Genomic DNA, 22,169 nt, shown 5'->3' on the forward strand with positions numbered 1-22,169 from the left:
CACTTAATTTTTAACGTCTGTGAAACAATGCTTTCCGACTACCAGGATGTCATGAAATGTATTATTACTGGCGATGAAACAGACGATCAATTGGCTAAATATCGTCGCAAAGATGAGCCGAAGCCGAAAAAACCACGTGAAAGCAGATCAAAATTTAAGATTATTTTCTTCGATTATTGAGGTGCACTTCGAATTCTTCCCGATGGGCCACACAGTGAACAAAGAATGCTATTTGAATGAAATGCGTCGTTTGCGCGATGCTACTCGCAATTTGGTAATGCACCGTCGAATACTGCATTCATTTTGATTGAGTTTTTCGTCAATTTTTCAATTGATTGTATTCGCTTGATTTAACTCCGTGTGACTTTTATCTATTCATTACACTCAAACGACCGCTCCGGGGAAACCATTTTGAGTCAATCGAAGATATTAAACGTGAATCGCTAAGTACATTATAGGCTCTTCCGGAAATTAACTTTAAGAACTGTTTCGAAGTTTGGAAAAAATGTTGGTGTGTTGGCGCCAAGGTTACTTTAAGTGGGACGACATAGATTTTGAAGAACAATTTAAGGGGTCAGTAGGGTAATCGTTTAAAATTTTTTTTTTTACATTTTCTGTTCCTTTATACCCTTAGAATTAATGTAGAAGCCCACTTTACCATTTGAAGGTTTCGAAAAAGGCCCATAAATAATAATACCGCTCGACGTTCGGAGCGCTCGGAGTGCACACCTCAAACTGTAAACGCGTTTTTCTCAAACACACACTTTTTTAAACAGGCGGACATGATTCCGGTCGAACTATTCAACCGATTTGCTTAATTTTTTTTTTTTAAATGTTCACAAAACGCCTGGCTGTCGTCCATATTAGATTAATAATTTTTTATAATTTATTGACAATGTTATGACAAAACTTATGTAAAAAAATTTAGAAAAATAAAAAAAAAACTATTTTATTTATCAACATTTTTTCATTATTCTAGAAGGGCCGATAACCATTCACGTACTTTTTAAGAATAAATTGGGTTTTTGTGTTTCAGATGATCCAAACATGAGAAATCGTGTTCGCCAGTGAAAAAACGCATCTCATTTACCCAGCCATTTCTCCGACAGATGTCATCAAAAAATTCCGAAAAAATATATACTGTATATTATACACGATATATGTATGTACTCATGATATGTGAAAAAAGTTCTATTGAAGAGTAAAAATTTCTATGACAAAAAAAATTTCAAAAAAACAGGCCAGATTACCCTACAGACCCCTTAAGAATTTTAAAATTTTTGAATAAAGTCTTACAATTTTTGCTCATATTAGAATATACTCAGAAAATCTTCAATAATTTAAAAACCGAAATTGGGTTGTTATTTTTATGTTTAATATAATTGCATTTTATATAACTTAATACCTTAAATTACAGAGCAAATTGAATAATAATTTATTTTTCCTTCTAATATATATATATTAGGGCGTTTTTCTTTTTTTTTTTTGAATTATTAAATTTTTTTCAGTCCCGGCACGAAATTTCCCTGAAAATTTTAGCCCTTAATATTAACATTAAGAACTGGACCAAGGCATGTACCAATTTTCCAAAGAAAATACTCTACAATTGTGATTTTATATCTTTAAATTTCCACAGTTCAGAGGTATTTTTTGGCATCGCTTTGACTTTAGACGCATATTTCTCAGAATTGTTCACTTTACAAAAGTGCCCAGTGCAACAAAGTCGTAACTCACACCGGCGAGGTAGTACGGGGCTATAAACCTGGCTTTTTCACGAAATTCGCATTTTTTTGTATATATCTCGTAAATGACAAGAGCTATAGAAAAAATGTTCATGACAAACTTGTAGAAAATTGTATTTGCTACAAAAAATGTTCGACGTCAAAATCGCTATCATTAATACTTTTCGAGATATTCAGCTTTTTAAGTAAGGTTGTATGGAATTTTCAAAGCTTTTTTATTACTTACCATCTAGCCGAGTGTGACTCCAATGACCTAAAATCATAAGTCGCTTGGCCTTGCCTCATACTTCATTTGGAGATGTATTGACAGAATGTCCCGGATAACTTTCAGAGCTTTAGTAGACGTAGTTTTCATTGCGGCCGTAATCCCCAGACAGCAGCTAGACTTGCTATACTTTTTCGACAGGGACAACCACCTCATCATATATTAGTACGGTACGGTTGATATTTGTGTAGACCATGTGACGTAGTAAACCCCACTTTGAGGTAATTACTCTTCTGCTGGAGTTCCAGATTCGAAAAGCTTTGAAAGTCTTGCCCTCAATGTGTTATGAGGCGATTACAAACAACCAGAATAATGGAAATTGTTATACTGGGCTTATGGGAGTTTAAGGAACACATTTACCACCCACTAAAATTATTTCTTACAACTGAGAACACCCACATAGGCAATAAAGGAAATCTGTGCTACAATACTTCATTGAAGAAAGTACATGGTGAGAGGACTACGAGGAGACAATGACACACAACCCCTTTCTTAGTCAGCGCCTGTTTTATTGCTTTTATTACCTCAAATAGTTGCATTTCACACAAGTAAAGAACTACATATATATATATTTACATCGCATGGGCATCACAGCTATTTGTCCGTCGCCATTGTGCGCTTGCCGCAGCTCCAATGGCCGCACATGAATGGGTTTTGGCGCGAAAAGTCCGCCATAAAAATGAAGTCACACATATTAAATTTATGTACAACAAGTTAAATAAGATTAAAACTTGTAAAACTTGTGCAACATCGCGTGCAACAATGGCACAGCTTTCATGGTGGCGGTGATACGCTTGACAGTGCAACATGGCCCACTGCCACGCCCACATAATTGTATTTACAGGCGCGGTTTTTAGTGTGAAAAAGAGCAATGCACGGAGCTTCGAATATTTGTGCGAACAAAGTGAGTTTTGTTGTTGGGCAGCAAATTGTCTGCGCGGGTGTGTGTGTGAGACGTTGCTGTCGCTAAATTTTAGACGGACATAGGCAAGGCCCACAATTGTAAATAGTTCCGTGTTCACTGTCAACCCTTCAGAACTCACGCTGATTGCATTTTACATTCAATAATCATGATTCGTAATGAATTAATTCATGAATGTAGCTAATCTTTATATATTAAAATTTCGTGTCACGTTATTTGTCCACGATGGACTCCTAAACTACTAAACATATTTAAGCAATATTTAGCACACTGTGTACAGTTCGAATCAACTTAGAAGATAGGATAGTAAAAATTATTCATAAATAAACAAAACAGTGAAATCTCTATTAAATGGACGCTCTATTAAGCGGACAACTCTATTAACTATACAGAAAGGCTGGTAACCAGACATTGAGAAGACAGCCTTAAAATCTTTATTTTTTCCAATGAAATTTATTTGTATGAACATATTCAAAATTAAACCTCAAGTACAAACCCTTGGATTCTTATGCCGAGAAAAACGTTTTCGCCTTTATTCGTAAATAAGATTTTTACTGTAGTTTATTATATGAATAATAGTATAAAATGTATAACACAGCCGGATCCACTGTATATATTTTGAGTTTTCAACACCATACTAAAGTATTTGTGATTCGGGCATAACGGTGAACTTTACTGAAAAGCACTTTCTTTTAAAACTAGTATGTCCCATTTGTATGGGATCCATAGTTTCGATTTGTAAACTTATAAGAAGCTGATTGAATTGGAACCAACCATCTATTTATAGCATTAAGGGGGTATTCTGGTCTAGAAATTAAAAAAAAATCGAAATTTTTTTTTTATATTTTCAAAGTTTAACTATTCAAGAATATGTGTACAAGAGGATTTTTCAAAATTGAAATTATTTTCGGAGATATAGGCATTTTTCTGACCCGGCATCCAAACTGGTTCGGCCGGAACTAATCAAACAAAAGACTTTACGCGAAACTTTAAACGCGTTTTTCTCGAAACTGACTTTTTCGGAACGATACCCACGATTTCTCAGGTTCTACTGGACCGATTTACTTGAAATTTTTATAGAGTCTTCTTTATAGGCTTGTCTATGGTTGGAACTAGCCCCATCCCCAAATTTTTATTTTTATTATTTTTAAAAAATTCGAAATAGTCAGAAAAAGTGATCCAAAACAACTTTTTTTCAGGCAGTGCCATTTTGTGAAAAAAAATTTTGTCTCACTTTTCCGTAGTTCCAGCCATTGCGACATTATTCTAGATTAATAATCTTTTTTTTTGGTTTCAGATAACTAGGAGGGTTGAAATCATGGGTATGGTCACGTGGAAATTTTTAGAGACCCCCACTTCGTCAGCTCATAATTTTTGAAATTTTTTACTTTTTTAGTTTTTAATTTTTTTCTGTACTCTTCTAAAATTAACAAATAACTAATAAAAAAATGGATACTAAAAATATTAATTGCCTTTTTTTTACGACATTTTAAAAATTACTTGAAATTCATGCTTCTAGACCAGAATACCCCCTTAAAAAGTGATCCATTTCGAGGTTCCTTACTTTTTTAAAGAAAAAATACAAAAACTTCAAATTTAACGGGAAATGGTGATCACCATTTGAAAGATTATTCTTTGCCATTTATTTTTTGAAGATTATCTCTTTCAAATGTTGAAAAAAGTACATCTCCTTGGATCACCTGTTATAAAGAGAAAAGAAGGAACTAGTCGATAAATAGAAAATTTTTTCACTGTTGGGATGCTACACTCTTTCCTTTGAATATAGACTATATTATATTTTTAGAAACGTTATGGATGCTTACTAAAATCTCAATAAATTTACTCAAGGTGTAAAAAAAAAATACCGACACAATTCCTTACATACCGTGCCTTGCGAATAAAATTATAGAACAAAATATTGTACTACGACTTTGTAGAACATATAATTATCTACAAAGAATGTCGTGACAGCATATGTTCTTTTATCAAAAAACAAAAAAAAAAAAAATAATAATAACAATAACAATTACTTCATATTCCAAATTGATATAATATATAACTTTTTGAATTATTGGGTGATGAGCTGAGACCCGCTCGGCTAAGCTGGAGCATAATAGGTTATTCACCAAGTAATTACGTTTTTTCAGTGCAATTTAAACAAGATTTTTTATTGTATAACACTTTTTATATAATTATATATTCTCTGTTTTTATACAATATCTTTTGCCATACTTTGTCCAAAAGATTGATTCTACGTTCATAACGTTTTTGTTCCGAGCAAACAAAGGATTGGTCCAAGTAGTTTTTGAGGTTATAAATGTAGGTGAATGTTCTCCCATCCGAAAAATTTTGCAGAAATCGAAACAAGTAATACTTATTCCGAAGGTGCTAAGCCTTGAGAATACTGGTGGCAATGATTCATCCTTTTTAGATAATGATCCTTTGCACTTCACATACATACATATTGTAAACAGTAGGTTGTAGGTGTTGCTAGTAATAATCCGCTTCAAAAATTGTTCATTCTATGACGTTTGATAAGCAAACCGCAGTCGTTAATGCGACGAAGCAAATAACGTTCTGTAAGAACATGAAGAATCCATATTTCCATATTTTAGGTTTCGAAATAAGTCCTAGACCTTATTGTTAGACATATTTAATCTTTCATCAATCTCTCGAATGATTATTCCACGACTTTATTTCAGCCACATCTGTTTCAAGAGGTCTTCAGAACGCGGTGCATTCTCAGGATAGAAATTTCCGGAACGAAATCTTGCAAATTATGGTTTGGCGTTCAGTCAACTTCGTACGCATCACAAGTGTTTCTTAGATATTCCATCTTCGAATTGGTCTCAAACAAAAACTATTCAAAAAAAATTTAAGAGAATTGTTTATAAATAAGTATTTCAAATATATAATGGTAAGGCGTTTAAGTGTGAAGTTGGCTTCGAAAAAATTCAATAAGATCAGTAAGTAGTAGTAATCAAAAGAAACCACTTAGTGAATGACCTAATAATAGGCGATATTGACGTCATTGGTTCACGGAAATTGAATATAAATAATAACAAAGTTCGATGTTCACATTCCATCTATATGAGGTCCCGTAAATGAAGTGATCTGCTGGTATGCCATATAATATAACGATTTTGTTCCAAACTATTCAAAGCGCGGTAAATAAGGAAAGTTTTCAAAAACGTTACATATGTATAACTTCACCAACCCCCCATGAAAATATCGTTCAATTTGTGAGATATACTAAAAAACTAAACCGGCACTCTTTCCTTGTCATAATGTAATCTGATGATATAGCGGTCCAGTATTTCATCTAGCGCTCTTATACATAAGTAATTATTATTATTGCTATTTTGGTGGACTTTATATCATCGGTAATCGGGATCCGAGAATATTTTTTGTTTCAAATACTCTAAAGCCGTTTCAAGATGCTTTGGAAAATCAGAGAAAATTATGGAAACTCGGAACTCTTGAAATGAAGATACCATTAATGGTCATCACTGAGTCTATAGAAAATATTGCGAAGATTGGATGATAGAATCAAGCGGTGAGTGAGGGTATTAGGAAATGGAAACATTTCCTTCAGTCAATAAACTTCAATTTAAACTTTTATCAGTAAATTTCTGAAATTTTTTGTTCAGGGTCGCAGGTATATAGAGTGGAATAACATGGATTATTTGCCATATAAGCAACTCAGGTCCAACCCCTCTTGCTTTCTACAATTCCCAGTAATGTTATAATCCTCCTCCAGCAATCATTTAAATTACAATTCAGTGCAACAGTGACAAATGAATGTTAGAATGCTGACAAAGCAATATTTTAAGAATCTAAACGATTTGTTCTCCCCCTCTAATGTGTTCTCAGCTTTCACGAATTTCTTGCATATTTTGAAGAGCTTTCTCCGTAGCACTTTATTATAATGATATTTCAACTTCTAACGGTGGTTAGTGAACCTGGGGAAAAATAGTTGAATGACACACCCGCACACACACTGCCGCCAACACAAATGACTAAATGTTGCAGCAGCAGCAGCACTGACCTCCACCGATCCACTACAAAGCAGCGAGATTAAATAGCAAGAGAGAGAAATACAGAAAATCATCAGAAATGTGGCAGCTGAAATGAATATTTGAACTTCGCTGAATTCACGCCAAAAACATTTGCAACGAAAGATTAATCCGTAGCAATGCAACGCAACAAAATAATGAAGAGAATTGCGCGCGAAATGATGAAGGTAAGCAAATGAGTGCAGATGGCGGGGAGAAACAATGGCGCGACAACAAGTCGCCGAACTCTGGAGCAAATGCGCACTGAACAATAGTTTTCACGTAGCTTGAGTTCGAGCATTGTAATCATAATACGTAGCTGACGGACAACAACAAGGAATTATGTTGGCAACAACACATTTAGTACAAGACAGAAGAGCCAAGAACCTCTGGCACAATTTGTGTTATTGAAAGTGAAGCTTGTGTACATTTGACAATGATTTTTGAAATGTGCAGAATGAAGTACTTATTACGACTAATTGCTTCGCTCTTGGTTAGCTATGAATGCAGTCATGATGATTGGCGGGACTTGAATTGATGTCAGTGTTTTTAAGTTGATTTCGTGTGTAGTTAGAAAATACCAAAGCATACAAAAATTAACGAAAAATCTTGGATGAACATGTTCCCTCAGAGACCTTCCATAAAATGCTTGATATTCATTTATTAAGTTCAAACTTTCAGAACGCAAATTTGCTCAGAATAAGAAGGTGATTTTGAGCGGTGGTCCAGAGTTAGGCATATGGCAGTATTTTAAGTTGCCGGACCACTGCAGTATATATCAAGCTGAAGTCTTTGCTATTGCGAAAGCCGCGGAGCTGGCTTCTAATGTACCTGCAGGCAATTCCAAAGTCAACATCTACGTAGATAGCCAAGCAGCACTCAAGGCAGTAGGCTCATATCGCATATCGGCCAGAAGTGTCTTGGAAAGCAGGGCAGCAGTGAAAAATGTTGCCAGAAGTAAGAAATTTGATTTCTACTGGGTGCAAGGCATCGAAGGCAATGAAATAGTGGACGAGATTGCCAAGTATGGTGAACGGCTATCATCCGAAACGTGATCAAAAATGCTTGCCTTTCATCGGCCTTTTTAGGCAAGGAAACAAAAAAAGTCCGGGTTGCGGAAGCGTTGGGATGCCGGTCTTGGTTAGGTAGCTGTTCACAAGAACGGCGGTGTGAGCCAATGCGTTGTCGTTTTCACCTTGGATTTGCTCATTGTTCCGGTCTTCATTAGCGACCTGTTCCCTGTCCTCCAAAAAGGCCTGGTGCCACTGAAATATACCACTTCTTGATCTGCTTGATCATATCAAACGTCTCTCTCGCAGGCTTACCGAGTTTCACACAGAATTCAATCGCGAATCTGCTCTAATGAACGCTGTATTTTGGCTTGCACCACTCACAGAAGCACGTCGCGCGAAAATGTTTGTCCTGACTCTCCAGGTGCTCGGAGACTACTAACCAGCCGCTCGTTCGTTAGCTAAGAACGCCCTCTACCGAATCCAGTCGCTCAGCGGATGCTACGAAGTACAGCCGCGGCGGAAGAAAAACAGTATTATTACCTTCCGGACAAACTTAGTAAATCAGGAATGCATCACGACCTTAAGTCACCTTGCCCCAGCATATTGATAAAGTCCAATATTTTACTGGGTGCTAGCGAAGTGATGTGATTTCTATTTGGAAACATGAATCCAAGAGCCTTTGACCGGCGTCTGCAGACTGCTGTGCAGTCAATTAGCAGGAGTTCTGGTGTTTCAGGCTTCCTGTCGCAGAACTGGCAATTTACGCAAGAATCTAGGCCCATGTTGTGTAAATGGCCAGTGTAAAATGTCAAAAGTAGTCTATATTTATATCTAGGGAGGTTGATTGCATAATTAAACCTAAAGAGGTTATAAAACTTGGTAGTTGTTGTCAATACTTCTTTCTGCTTAGTCCTTCTTCGTTGCGGAGCAGCTCCTTTATTGTATGGGAACCCGCCCCAGTGAAATGTTCAAGTCCTACCATTTCAGTAGATGCTGCGGAGGGGACGAACTCAACAGCCATTTCGTTCCCGGCTATATCTTTGTGACCGGAAACCCATTACTTCCCATAGGTATGGAGAGTTTGGTACGTGGCCCTGCGACCCGTGCACCGATTCCCTCCGACGCTTTCAAGCCGTCAGTGTATCGATTGATCTTATAGTACCACTTAACCATTTCAACCGCTGGGACGAGATTATTTCACCTCTGCCACATCCTTCTGCTGTCATTTGTAGCAGTGTGTGCTTGGCTACCTGAACGATCACTAGATGAAACGGCGTGAGCTCAAGCATGACTTCAAGGGCTGCGGTCGGACAAGTGCACATTGCACCCGGCATGCAGACTCATAAAACCACCATAAAATACTCGAAGGATTTTAAAATAATATTTTTATGTCTGAGAAGTTTAAAACTGTTTTTTAAATTTATTTATTAAATGTAAAATAAATCAGTCTCCAGATAATAATAATTTAAGCTTGTGGCTTAACGCTGTGCTTTACTAATTGCAGGTTCTCCTTAATGAAGCAAACGCCACCACGATAAGCCCACTCACAGGCGTTCGAACCCTGTTCATTAGTGTCGACACAGGCGGCGATCTTGTCGTGAACGACGTCATCATGGTCGGCATCGCCAGGTGGCGCCACTTCGGCACCCTGCAGCTGCTGATGAATGTGCTCAACGTTGAAACCAGTCTCAGCATCGAACAGACCGAATTTTTCAAAAACACATTTCAAATAGCACTGTGTGACGGAGTCATTGGGGAATTGCCATTTGCGAAATTGTTCTATGTGCTCTGCGGGCACTTTCAGTTCGGTGGCGCATTCGCGGCGGAATTGCTGCAAGTTCTCCTCGTTTTTCACGACATATTCGGCTGAGGTCTGAAGAAAAATTTATTAAATTTAATCCTTATTCAATAAAAATATAAAATTCAGCTGGTACTTACCACAGCAAGTAATAAACAGAGTGTGATGACGGTCTTCATTTGTATTTAGTAAATTTTACAGGATGTTTGAAGCAATTTTTAAACTGTCTAACACTCTTCACTTGCTGTAGAACACTGAATAATTTCTCCTTTGCTCGACGTTCTTTTATACCCGATTGGGTTGGTTGAATTAAACGAACAAAGGGTGGCTATAAATTGATTGCATTTCATTGCCTGTGTGTTTTTGGTACTTACCTGCTCTTGCAGCATCTCTAATACATAAAAGATTCGTTTTCGATCCAAAAGAATGAAGCCTTGCTTATCGGTAATCTCTTTTCTGTTCTTCACTTACATATGTATGTATTGTATGTATATTTGAAAATATGTATAAAGGTTCATGAACCTTTCAATTTTTTAATTTAACGTGTAGTTTTGGACTTCAGTCAGCTGCGTGCATAGTTTAGGCAGACAACTAAGTAAGCAAAAGCACTAACATAATGAATTGAAGCCAAGTTTTTGGATAATCCAGTCAGCAAATTGAATTTCAACAACGCTTTTGCTCACATATAGTATGTTGAGTACGAGATATTATAATAGGGTATACTAAAGGGTGATGCATTTTTCCTACTTAAAAAAAAAATCAACTTCAAACTTAATGGGGAATGTTTATTATCATTCGAAAGAATATTTTTTGGCATTTATTTTTTGAAGATTATCTCTTTTAATTGTTGGCCGTGGCTACGTCTCAGAGGGTGCATCCGTTGAGTTCAATTTTCGATGACTCGTACGAGCATTTGGACTGACAACTGGCGAATGACACACCTGAATCGAAGCGGGGTTGTCCGCATATACTTTAGACTTTACATATCCCCACAGAAAAAAGTTTAAGGGTGTGATATCACACGACCTTGGTGGCCAATTAACCGTCCCAAAACGTGAAATTATCTGCTTACCGAGGTGTGCTCTCAATAAATCCTTTGATTGATGCGATGTGTGGGAAGTGGCGCCGTCTTGTTGAAGCCAAATGTCGTCGAGATCACGAGTTTCAATTTCAGGCACCAAATATTGAAGAAACATGGATATGACAGCTCTTGAATCTCTACGGTTTGCTCTTCGTTCAAAATGCGGTAATTTTGCTACCCACTGAACCAGAAATTGGCCTCATCGCTGAAAAAAATTTGCCTCGAAAACATCTGATATTCTTGGAACTTGTCAAGAGTTCATAGAGCGCAGCGATGTCGCTTGGGAAGGTCGAGAGGCTTCAGTTCTTGCACAAGCTTCGAATATTATCTATAAATGAATGTTAGGTCTCAAGATGGGTGATGGCGTAGTGAATAGTAAAAAGGCTATTGAAAAAACTTCCTCTACTTGAATCATCTGTTATATAAAATGAACACATTTTTGAAACATTTAAGTTGATCCGCCAAATAGATTCGAAGATATCAGCGCACAGTTCCAAAAAAAAAAACTCCAAACTTTAAACGTGTTTCCTCGACTGTGAAGATGAAGAAAGTTTTTTCGAAATGGTGAAACATATCATATGGATCAACCTTCTTATATACATATATTTGTCAGGTAACAAGAAAGGAATAACATATAATAATCTCGATTTTTAAAGCCACTCTGAAGTTGTTTTTGGATTTGAGCTAATTTTAAACAGAAGAATCCTTCTGATTGCCAGATACCTTTTCTCAGAAGTCCATCTGGTGATAGGCTGTGGGATCAAAGGAATCCACAATTATTTTAAAATAAGTTGTTGTTTTCCCCTGCCCTGTCATCCTTCGTCAAAACCACGCCGCGCGATTTTAGGTTTGTTTGAAAAAAGTTTTTCTTAGTTGCTTTGTTCTGATGTTTCATATAGTGCCAAATAAAAATATATTGAATCTCGTTACTTCTTGTTTAAAAATTAAATAAAGAAAATAATAAAGTCCATTTTAGTTTCGTTTTTTCTCACGAAATTTTTTAAAGCGTTTTATAATAAGTCGTGGTCAAAATGATGAAGGATAAGCTTAGTGTATAAAAAATTAGGATGGAATAAGGATGGGTTATTAAAGTAAATTAAATTTTTTTAAATGTATATTTTTGATTAAATAAGTCCTTTTCAAAAAAAAAAAAAATAACAAAAAAGAAGCTTGAATACCTTTCAAAATATCTTTACAAGAACTTGATTTTGATCGATTAGTATGTATGGCAAGCTGAGAGACATAACACACTTTCTTCTGGAACTTTGCAAATCATTTAAATCCTCTGCTTTAATTACATATAAATATATATGCTTGACGTATTTACGTAAACTCCTACGCACTCTTACGCATATATTTATATATCCTTTTACGCAACATAACTTTTTTTTGCTAATAATAGTTTTTTTTACCCATTCTTTCGGTTCAATTCACTTGAAATGCGTTGAGAATCGATTATTTCTGTTATAATACTTCCTTATCACATCAGCCATATTCCATGGCCTCACCTGGCTTACGCGTCCTATCTTTCCAAGTCAATGCACCGTAAAAATATACAGTGGCAGGCATTAAAATAGAATCAATAGTGAATATGGTTTGAAGTTTGTGAAGGAAAATCAATTTTGAAACAATTTAATTTAATAATATATAATAATAATAAAATTTAAAAAAGAATTTAATAAATTTAGAATGCATTTTTTTCGAAATTATTTCTTAAAAAAAATAATTAACAATTACGTCGCATTATAAAATTTTGTAAATTTAAATAGTTTGATATTTTTTTTTAATATATTTCTTCAAACTAATATTTTCATCAGCTCTTTTAACTCCAAAATAAAAAAGGCTCACTTCAGAATGCAACCGAAATTATATTTAGTCTGTCTCTTATGTTATTTTCGTACCCATTGTTATAAAAGAGGAACCCAATACTTTTTTATTTTTATTTCTGCGCTTTTGTTTTTGTTTCACCTTTTGAGTATTTCACTTTTTTGAGCTAAATTATAATCTAACCACCAATTTATTTACCTGCGGCGACATGGTCTCTGCATGCCACGTCTTGGCAAGTTCATATATGTACCCATACACAATTGCTTGCTTATGTATAGGTGTGTGTGTGCTCGTCATGTCGTTGCCATTGAAAATAAACATCGAACAGGTGAAGGGACATCATCGCACCTGCAACGAGTTCTATAACATCAGATTTTATGCGTTTATTTATCTGCTGTGATTTTTTCATTTCTCTTTTCAATCTGCTTTCGTATCGTTTAGATCTTTGAAACGCATTCTCTATAGCCAGTCTTTGTGTCAATTGCACGCATTTGTAGTATACACCATGTCATATACAAGTATTGTGCAGACATGTGGATATTGACTATTGTCTTGTTTGCTTCGGTTTCCGCTTCGAATGCGTCGAAATTTTCAGTGATGAGAGTAGACAGAGACAAACAATTTTCATTTATTTTTGGTTAATTGAGTTTGAAGAGTTTCGGGTTATGTCATAGAAAGTATGTGAAAGTAGTACTGATAAGATTTCTTTGATTCAATTTATTGCTCGCTTGGATTACAGATTACTTGATAAGCAGAGTTGCTCCGTAACATAAGTAGCTACTGGCAAGGACAAATAAATTATTAGTATTTTAGAACATTATCTGCTATATACAGTGAAAATAAAAGCCTAAAAGTAAAGTTGCAAGTACGGAACGAATAAAATTTTTATTGTATTATGGGCGTGGCATCGGTGGTCTTTGGTGTTATTTTTTTCCTAAACAAATAATTTTAGTAAAATTATTCGCCGAAACCGATTTAAATATATTTTACGAGATATTTCAATATATGTATTCCTAGATTATTATTAGAGAATTTAAAATTTCTTTCTATCCGAATTTAGCTCTTCCTTACTCGTCTCACAATAACTTTGTTTGCCATGTATTTGAAAAGTTTCAGATTAGATTGGTTGATTACGGTTCATTGACATTTCAGTTATAAAAAGTATTTCCTGCAAATACAGGAGGAAGAGAGAGATAAAGAGTAAGAGAGAAAGGCAATGCGACAAGGCAAAACGCATGACCTTAAGCTTAAATCTATTATGCGGAATGAATTTTTGGCGGAATTTAACAAACATCATCATTAAATATTGACTTATTGTGGGTAAGTTGAGGTGTTGTAAAGTATTTGGGGCCGCTATGTATGTACTTATATGAGTCCAAAATTCGAAATAAAAAAGTCTAAATTTGAAATGCGTACCAAGAAAATAATTGTGTCGAACTGTTTCACGGAGAGCAGACTTTTTTTTAGGATGGTCTGATGCATCTTCAGCAAAGGAGTATATGGATATCTCTTGAGTCGTAAGAATATTTTGTCACCTAAAATGCAAAAAAAAAAACGGAACATCACTTTTCATAAGTTTACAGGTGAAGGAAAAACGACATAATAGAAACCACTCAAATTGAAACAAAATTTGAGTATTGGTTATGAAATGGTTATTCAATGGTTATATGTTGGTTATAGCTGTAGTGAATCGCAAGAAATATAAAGCTTAATTTTTATTTATTTTTGATGATACGTTGTTTTGCATTTTAGGTGAATGTTGATCCGATCTATATTCTGAAATTACTTTTTGGGGTCTTCTATGTTGGAGCTTTCTTACTATAAAAATTAATGTAATCTTATATTACGCACAAATTTGTGAAGAGAAGTAAGTACATATATCAGTATATATTTGTTTAGATGAAATTTCAAAAATGATGACACCTGAAGGCTTCAAATTCGTATTAAAAAATTAGTAAAACTAACTTACTACAATGGACACCCCTAATATACTTAAAAAAACTTCAAACAACATACATATATATTTTCAACGTTTCCTTCGAGTTCCTCATGAGTTTTGGTTTCCGTATCTCCTGCATATTCCCCAAGCGCACACACTCACACAAACACGCTTCTTCACGCACATGCGAACTGTTGCATTATGCAACTGTACTTCATTTGAAATTTCGCATTTTCGAAAAAGTTTTGCGCTTCATCTGCATTTTAATGTGTGGTCCCAACTTGCAGTATGCAACACATGTTGCCGCCACGAAATGTGGGAGCATATCGTATAGTTGCTACAGTTTCTCTACATTCTTCCACATTCACCTACACCAGCGGCAAGCGCAACTAATGCAGCAACCAAGTGAAGGAGCAAATCGAAATGTGAAAATTTACATCAAGCGAAATCTTGTTGAACTTTCACTGACAGCTTTTCGCAAAGCATGCACGCTTGCACTTTCACTCCGGCAAGCTTGCCACTTACTTCTTGACGTGCAGGTAAAGTGTCAGTTCGTGGCATCTCTGAAGCGGAAATCTCAAGAGCAAAAGACGTGTTACAAATATAAGCTATGCGACTGAGGAACTTAAGATTTTGAAAGATGAGCAAACAATTTTCTTTGGAATCAAGTATGAAGCGAAAGGATGTTGCTGCCAAGCTTGAAATGCTTGAAAGTTTTGTCAGAAATATTTTCTTGTGTAATTTTGTTTTTGATCGCAAAAAATTCTGAATAATTACAGAATTTATATAAAACGAGTTGGTAGATACTGTTAAGGGGGTATTCTGGTCTAGAAGTATGAATTTCAGGTAATTTTTAAAGTGTCGTAAAAAAAGGCAATTAATATTTTTAGTATCCATTTTTTTATTAGTTATTTGTTAATTTTAGAAGAGTACAGAAAAAAATTAAAAACTAAAAAAAGTAAAAAATTTCAAAAATTTCAAAAATTATGAGCTGACGAAGTGGGGGGTCTCTAAAAATTTCCACGTGACCATACCCATGATTTCAACCCTCCTAGTTATCGGAAACCAAAAAAAAAAAAAATTATTAATCTAGAATAATGTCGCAATGGCCGGAACTACGGAAAAGTGGGAAAAATTTTTTTCACAAAATGGCGACTGCCTGAAAAAAAAGTTTTTTTGGATCACCTTTTCTGACTATTTCGAATTTTTTAAAAAGCCTATAAAGAAGACTCTATAAAAATTTCAAGTAAATCGGTCCAGTAGAACCTGAGAAATCGTGGGTATCGTTCCGAAAAAGTCAGTTTTGAGAAAAACGCGTTTAAAGTTTAGGAGACAATACTAGTGAACACGGCCGCCACGTCACAAAATCGGCTGTATCTCCGAAAATAAGTCATCTTCAAAGCACTCGAAACACCCCTCGAAACATTTTTCTCAAGCACTTTTTGGGATGGCCGTCAGCTCCTTCAGCGAACTTTGCTTTATCTCTTCGATCGACTGAAAACGGGTTCTATTCCGATTATTGTTGATTTGTTTGCATGTCAAACTCATAAGTCCATGTCTCATCGGCAATTATAATGCTCTCCATGAATATGGGATCTGAATTCGCACGATCAAATTTGTTCAAAGAGACCTATTTACAGTATTCTTTTAAGAAAGAAAACAGCATTATCGGGGCGAGTCGAGCAAGAACGCGTCTCGTACCCAAAATATGCAGCAAAATCATTCGAACGTACTCGCGAGGGATGTCTACTTGTGATAGAAAGGCTAAAAGCCAACATAATTAAAATGGTACTGCAACAACAAAAACAATTAAACTACGAATTAAAATCTCATAAAACATTCAAATGTCGCAACAGTTGCAAATATTGATAACTACTGAAAAACTTGTGGTTAGAATTACCACAAACGCAGTGTTGATTTGAAACAAACAGGTGAATAACCACGAAGCATAATGCTCGAAAAATGAATACTAATGCTGTAAATGAGGTAAAAGAGACGCGAAAATATATATAAATTTCCGCGAAATTTGTATTAGCGAAATTTGTATTAAATAAACGTAACAAGTTGAGCTGCAGTGATCGCTATTAAAACCGCTGTTGTTCACAAGTTAAAGCATACACACAGGCGCACGATTAAATGTACTTATACGATACCTCGCGATAACATCCACTACTAACTAAACAACAATTGATAAACAGCAATAACCACAACTACAATGTAATCGGCCAACACACAAGCATGCATAAATACACGCTGTATACCACAAATTCTATAGCAAATCATGCGAGTATGTACGTTACCTTCTGCAAACTGTTTTTGTAGTAGCAGCAGCTAGTATGTAGTAACACAATCAAAACAAGCATAACCGGAAGACATCAAAATGGAAGGATAATTAGAAAGAGAAACTAAACTATATTGAAAAAATCAGTAAACGAACATGATGCAGCAGAATGAAATTTAAAACAAGCAGGTAAGAAAGGGCTATGTTCGGGTGTAACATTTCATACTCTTGCAACTTGCCAAAGTTAGGAAAATTCCAGCGTAAAAATTATTATTTTCAGAGACTGTTTTTATTTTTATTGAAATCATTCCAAATTTCAAATCACTATGTTTAATCGCCTAATTGAGATAATCAAACTTTGTCGCAGAAATTTTTAAAATTTGAAAAGTGAGCTTACTGAATATATTTGAGAAACGAAAATTAGTTGGTGAAATTTTAGTTTGATGAAAAAACGAAAATTCCTAAAAATATCAAAAAAAAAAATACGTTCAGCTTATTTTTTGTTTGACGAAAGTTGAAAAAAAAATTCTTATTTTTTTATTATGTATATATAGGAGATACAGATGTGGAATTGTGCCGATTTCATCTATTTTTTGACAATAGTACATGCAATTAAAGGCCACAGGCTGATAAATGCCCCAAGATTTCATCAAGGTTCCTTACATACAATTACCAATCGTATGGAGTAAAGTTATTCAGTTGTTCCAAAATCCAGATATACATATATTTTATATGGGGACTAGGTTAAGTTTTTAATCGCGTAAGCGGTGTCTACGCCAACAAAGAAGAAGAAGAAGGTCAAGTTTTCGCTCAAATTTATCTATTTTAAGCACAAATATTCACTGTTATGAGCAAAACACGCTCTCTTCTTTTCATTGGGATAACTCTCATATTGGCCGATATATGCGGTACAAAGTCGTCCGGAAGTTCGAAAATCTTTATATTAAGTACATGGGGGCTAAGGGAAGTATTGAACTTATTGAAGCCATTTTTGACATGCAGACATACCATTATAAGAGAATTATTCCTTAGATCCAGTTATATATATCACACATTGACCGACATTTTCGATTAAAAGTCAACTGTAGGTACTGGGGTCCACATATTGGGTAGCTAGAATCTTGAACAGTTATGCTTGGATTTGAAAAATTTTTGCTCATAAGGTGGCATACACCAAAGGCATTAATCCTGCAAAGTTTAATCCCAATATATTAATTGCTTCTTGATTTGTGTACTGGAAAGTAAAAAAACAAGTGAAATTTAAAACTGTGCTATGGTGATTTGTGGGCGTGGCAGTGGTTCGATTCCGCCCAACTACGAACTCGAATTTTTTTTGTACTAGGGAACCTGTCTACCAAGTTTCATCAATATTTCTCAATTTTTACTCAAGTTACAGCTTGCTCGGACAGACGGACGCACGGACAGACAGACAGTCAACCGGATTTCAACTTTTCTCGTCATCCTGATCATTTATATATTATATATAATCCTATATCTATCGCGATTAGTTTTAGGTGATACGTACAACCGTTAGGTGAACAAAACTTTAATACTCTGTAGCAACTGGTTGCAAGAGTATGACTATAACAAAGTTGGTTCGAGCGAATGGTTAAAATTTTCAGACACAGAAAAATAATAATAGTCCAACTTGGTGCTGCTTCAAATCCCATAATATCCCACTGCGACGCTGCCAAGGGGTTAATGCCACGACTTTGCATTTCAGTAATAACCCTATATCTTTCTCGGATTTACCTTTGCTTTATTCGCTTTCGAATTGTTAAGAGTCTACATAAACGATTAATCATCATATATTTAACCTACCGAATAACTCTTCACGAATTTCGATAAAATCATCCGAATGGTTAAGCAAGACCGCCTACTAAATACACTGATGTTGTAGCAACCATGACTATTGGTATGATGGGCACAGCAAAGTAACTAATCGCAGATTTAATCATCTTGATTAACGCATGAAACGATTTTTCAGGTATCGAGGATCTTAGTTTATTTCTTACTTACGGCAAACAAAGTCATTCGTTGCCAAGTCCATCATTTAACTAAATTTTTGGCTGAGATGAATATTTTAAGTAACTGTCAGTAGCACAAAGAGCACTCGTATAGCAAAACGTTTGTTGTGGTAACAGAATGCAACACTAAGATTGCCAATTCTCGAAATATAAAAAATGACTTGCGTACATAATGAAGAAAAAGCGCAGACTGTTTTTGGCGTTAGAGAAAGAGAAGAAATAACAGAGATGACTTAATTGGACTAGATGATTGCATTTGAATTTGGTCAAATAAATGCAGAGTTGCTAATATTTTGAAAACAGATAAACCCTCTCAAAACATTAAATTTAATATAAATTTTAGTTCACTCATATTTACAATTCTCACAAACTTAATCGATATTAAGATACAACAAACCTACTTTCGAAACTTTCAGATAGACAGTCAAGCTTGTTCCAAATATTGTAGTCTAACTGGAATGCAATCTACTTACAATAAGTCAACGTACCTTTCATCTAAACGAGTCGAAATTTTATTAATGGAATAAAATATGTATACGTGGCAACTCTCATACTTATCAATTACATAACATAACATATTACTTTGTATATTTTATCAGTTTGTATTCAGTTAATTATAACTGATTGTGATTTTGTTTCCCGATAATTAGATTTGCAAATGTAATTTGTTGTACTAGGAGCTTTTGAGATAAAACTAATTAGTTAGCTAATCGCACGGTAGTCTCTCCAAATCTATAATTGCGCCAATCATATTTTAACGACGGTTCAATGATGGCACACCACGGCGTTAAAACCGCGGATAAAGCAAATAACACGGAACACAGAAATTCCAATTATAAAACAAGTGACCCGGAAGGTAAAATTAAAACAGAACGAGTAGCGATCGATAATGAAAGGGCAGGTTCGAAAATGAAGTGCGCATATTTTACAAGGTAACAGCAAAGTGTTTTTTTTGGATTAAGTGGAAGGTATTAAAGGATGGTATGAATATATTTCTAATCTCCCGCAGAATAGTCCGCTTCTTAACCATCTTCGTCGTTGTTCTGATCACAACTTATGTGTGCTTGAAGGTCTCGAAGCGTTTCATTAACAATTATGTGCAAACTGTTGTCGAACACACCGATCTGCACATTGGCGAAATACCGTTTCCCGCTATATCTATTTGCCCACTAATCGGCATCAATTGGACCAAAATACCGGAAATGAAAATAAAGTTATTGGGTAATAATTATTCTGCATTATTTGAAGCGAAATTTGATCGGCAAATTCGCAAGCTAGTTTATGCTCAACAACTGGACGATTTTCGAAATCTTAGTAGGATTCAAGATAATGTAGCATTATCTGAGGATGATGAATATGGTTGGAAGTCTGAAGGTTCTAACTACACTTGGAGTGATATTCAAAAAATGCTTTCCTATAATTGTGAAAAGTTGTTCGAGAAATGTGTTTGGCAGAGCGTAGAGTTGCCGTGTTGTGACATTTTTCGATACACGCCGATTTATGGAGGTTACTGCTTCTCTTTCAATATGCTGCATAATAAGGTAACTAATTTATTTTCTAAGTTTTTGTGATTTGTATACAACTGATTAATTCCTCAAGAAGAATGAGAGCTCACTAAGAACATCTTTTGGCGTTGGTCCTGGCAATGGTTTGAAGGTCTATATTCGGAATATGGAAGAGGATAAATTTGCGGTGAGTGTTCGTTTTAATTAATCTCAAACTTAAGAACTTACGACAGACTTCGAGTATGGAGTTTATATAATAATAAATATAATGTTTCTAGTAAAAGTTAGTTAGAATTTGTAAAAAAAATAATTGTTTGGCAGCTAGTTGTTCATGAACCTAGTACGGAGCCGGATATCGGAGCTACATTTCTTGAGGCCAAACGTACAATAATCGTGGTCAACCCAATACGCTTTACATCTGACCCGGAAATAGCCTCTCTCCTTCCAATGTTACGACGCTGCTATTTTACCGTAAGTTTACTTTTTATGGCAGATCGAAATTTAGAAAAATACAACGCTGTGTCTCAAAATCACTGCTTATTGTAGAGTGAAATGAGAAAGAAGGGCATTACAGAAGGATCTTGCATGCGCAAATGCCGCTTAAAATATATCCGCGCCAAGTGCAATTGTACCGTTGCAACATCACCCACTAGTAAAAGCGACAACGAGGCACCCAAGAATACAACCCAATTTTGCAACCTCGCAAATGTCGGCTGTTTAAACAACTTAGAAGATTTCATTGAGTATTATGCGAGCAAAAATCACTACGAGGAGGCTTTGTATAAAAGCGGCTTGAATTGCTCCTGCTATCACAACTGTGACTACATAAAATATAATGCAGCGCTTTACCTCGATCGTTGGGGGTAATACTATATACATAGTTAAAAATGTTGCTTAAACTATTTTTGTTAATTGCCTTAATTTGTAGTGACGAACTAAATGCTAACTTGAGTGAGTTTCAAATATTTTATCAGCAAGCGACTTTCTTTTCCTATCGCTCCGTATTGGTCGCCACTTGGGTGGATTTGCTCGGTGAGTATCAGAATTCAGAAGTGATTTATTCAAAATTTTAAATCTCATTATTTTACCAATATAATTACAGTTTCCTATGGCGGCATCGCTGGTCTTTTTCTCGGTATTTCGGCTCTGGGCTTAATCGAGTACTTTAAGCGTTCTTGCGGTCGTTGGAAGCGGAGAATTATCGGCTTATATAATTATTTCAAGCGCATCGTTTATTCGTTATTACACTAAAAATAAGGATATCGGCAACAACTTATGTGGAATGTAAAAGTTTTGTTTACCACAGGAGAGTGTTGTGATTATTTGGTAATCAAACAGATTGGAGTTTTAAGGAAGGTTTCACCTATTGAAAACAAATAAAAGTGAAAAGTGGTGACGTTTGTGTTTTGGTAATCAATTTATAAAATTAATAAGAAAAATAAATTTTAAATTATTAAATACAAAAAAAAAAACAATTTTTAAAAATTTAAATAAAAATAAATTTTAAAATAAAAAAAAATTAAATAAAATTTTAAAATAAATTTTTAAAAATATTTTTTAAAATATTTTTTGAAATGTTATTTAAGGCAATTTTGACTAAAATGTTTTTGGTGACCACTGATAAGTAGAAATGGTGATAACTCTTCACAAAAATAACTGCTAAAATGACGTCAGCGCAGAATATGTCGTTATCTTAAGGGGGTACTCTCATGTG

The 22,169-nt window shown here is 35.1% G+C and overlaps 2 protein-coding genes across 2 annotated transcripts; one reads left to right on the plus strand and one right to left on the minus strand.

Annotated features, from left to right (window-relative positions):
- Nucleotides 1-9,423: 9,423 nt before the first annotated feature.
- On the minus strand, nt 9,424-10,042 carry LOC126765820 (general odorant-binding protein 99a). Its single transcript, XM_050483518.1, has 2 exons — nt 9,936-10,042; nt 9,424-9,870 (listed from the first exon to the last, which is right to left on the minus strand). The coding sequence occupies exons 1-2, from the start codon at nt 9,972-9,974 to the stop codon at nt 9,463-9,465; spliced, it is 447 nt and encodes a 148-aa protein (XP_050339475.1). The 5' UTR covers nt 9,975-10,042; the 3' UTR covers nt 9,424-9,462.
- Nucleotides 10,043-19,721: 9,679 nt separating this feature from the next.
- On the plus strand, nt 19,722-21,850 carry LOC126764048 (pickpocket protein 19). Its single transcript, XM_050481819.1, has 7 exons — nt 19,722-19,882; nt 19,960-20,491; nt 20,553-20,642; nt 20,777-20,926; nt 21,002-21,318; nt 21,384-21,487; nt 21,558-21,850. Exons 1-7 carry the CDS (start codon nt 19,722-19,724, stop codon nt 21,704-21,706), a joined length of 1,503 nt encoding a protein of 500 aa, XP_050337776.1. The 3' UTR covers nt 21,707-21,850.
- Nucleotides 21,851-22,169: the final 319 nt, after the last annotated feature.

This window comes from Bactrocera neohumeralis, chromosome 2 (genome assembly GCF_024586455.1).
Source record: "Bactrocera neohumeralis isolate Rockhampton chromosome 2, APGP_CSIRO_Bneo_wtdbg2-racon-allhic-juicebox.fasta_v2, whole genome shotgun sequence".
NCBI lineage: Eukaryota > Metazoa > Arthropoda > Insecta > Diptera > Tephritidae > Bactrocera > Bactrocera neohumeralis.

Coding starts and splice junctions, on each gene's coding strand:
- LOC126765820 (XM_050483518.1), bottom strand. CDS start 9,974: ATGAAGACCGTCATCACACTCTGTTTATTACTTGCTGTG. Junction 9,871..9,935: donor TCTGTTTATTACTTGCTGTG/GTAAGTACCAGC, acceptor ATTTTTCTTCAG/ACCTCAGCCGAATATGTCGT.
- LOC126764048 (XM_050481819.1), top strand. CDS start 19,722: ATGGCACACCACGGCGTTAAAACCGCGGATAAAGCAAATAACACGGAA. Junction 19,883..19,959: donor AAGTGCGCATATTTTACAAG/GTAACAGCAAAG, acceptor AATCTCCCGCAG/AATAGTCCGCTTCTTAACCA. Junction 20,927..21,001: donor TACGACGCTGCTATTTTACC/GTAAGTTTACTT, acceptor TGCTTATTGTAG/AGTGAAATGAGAAAGAAGGG.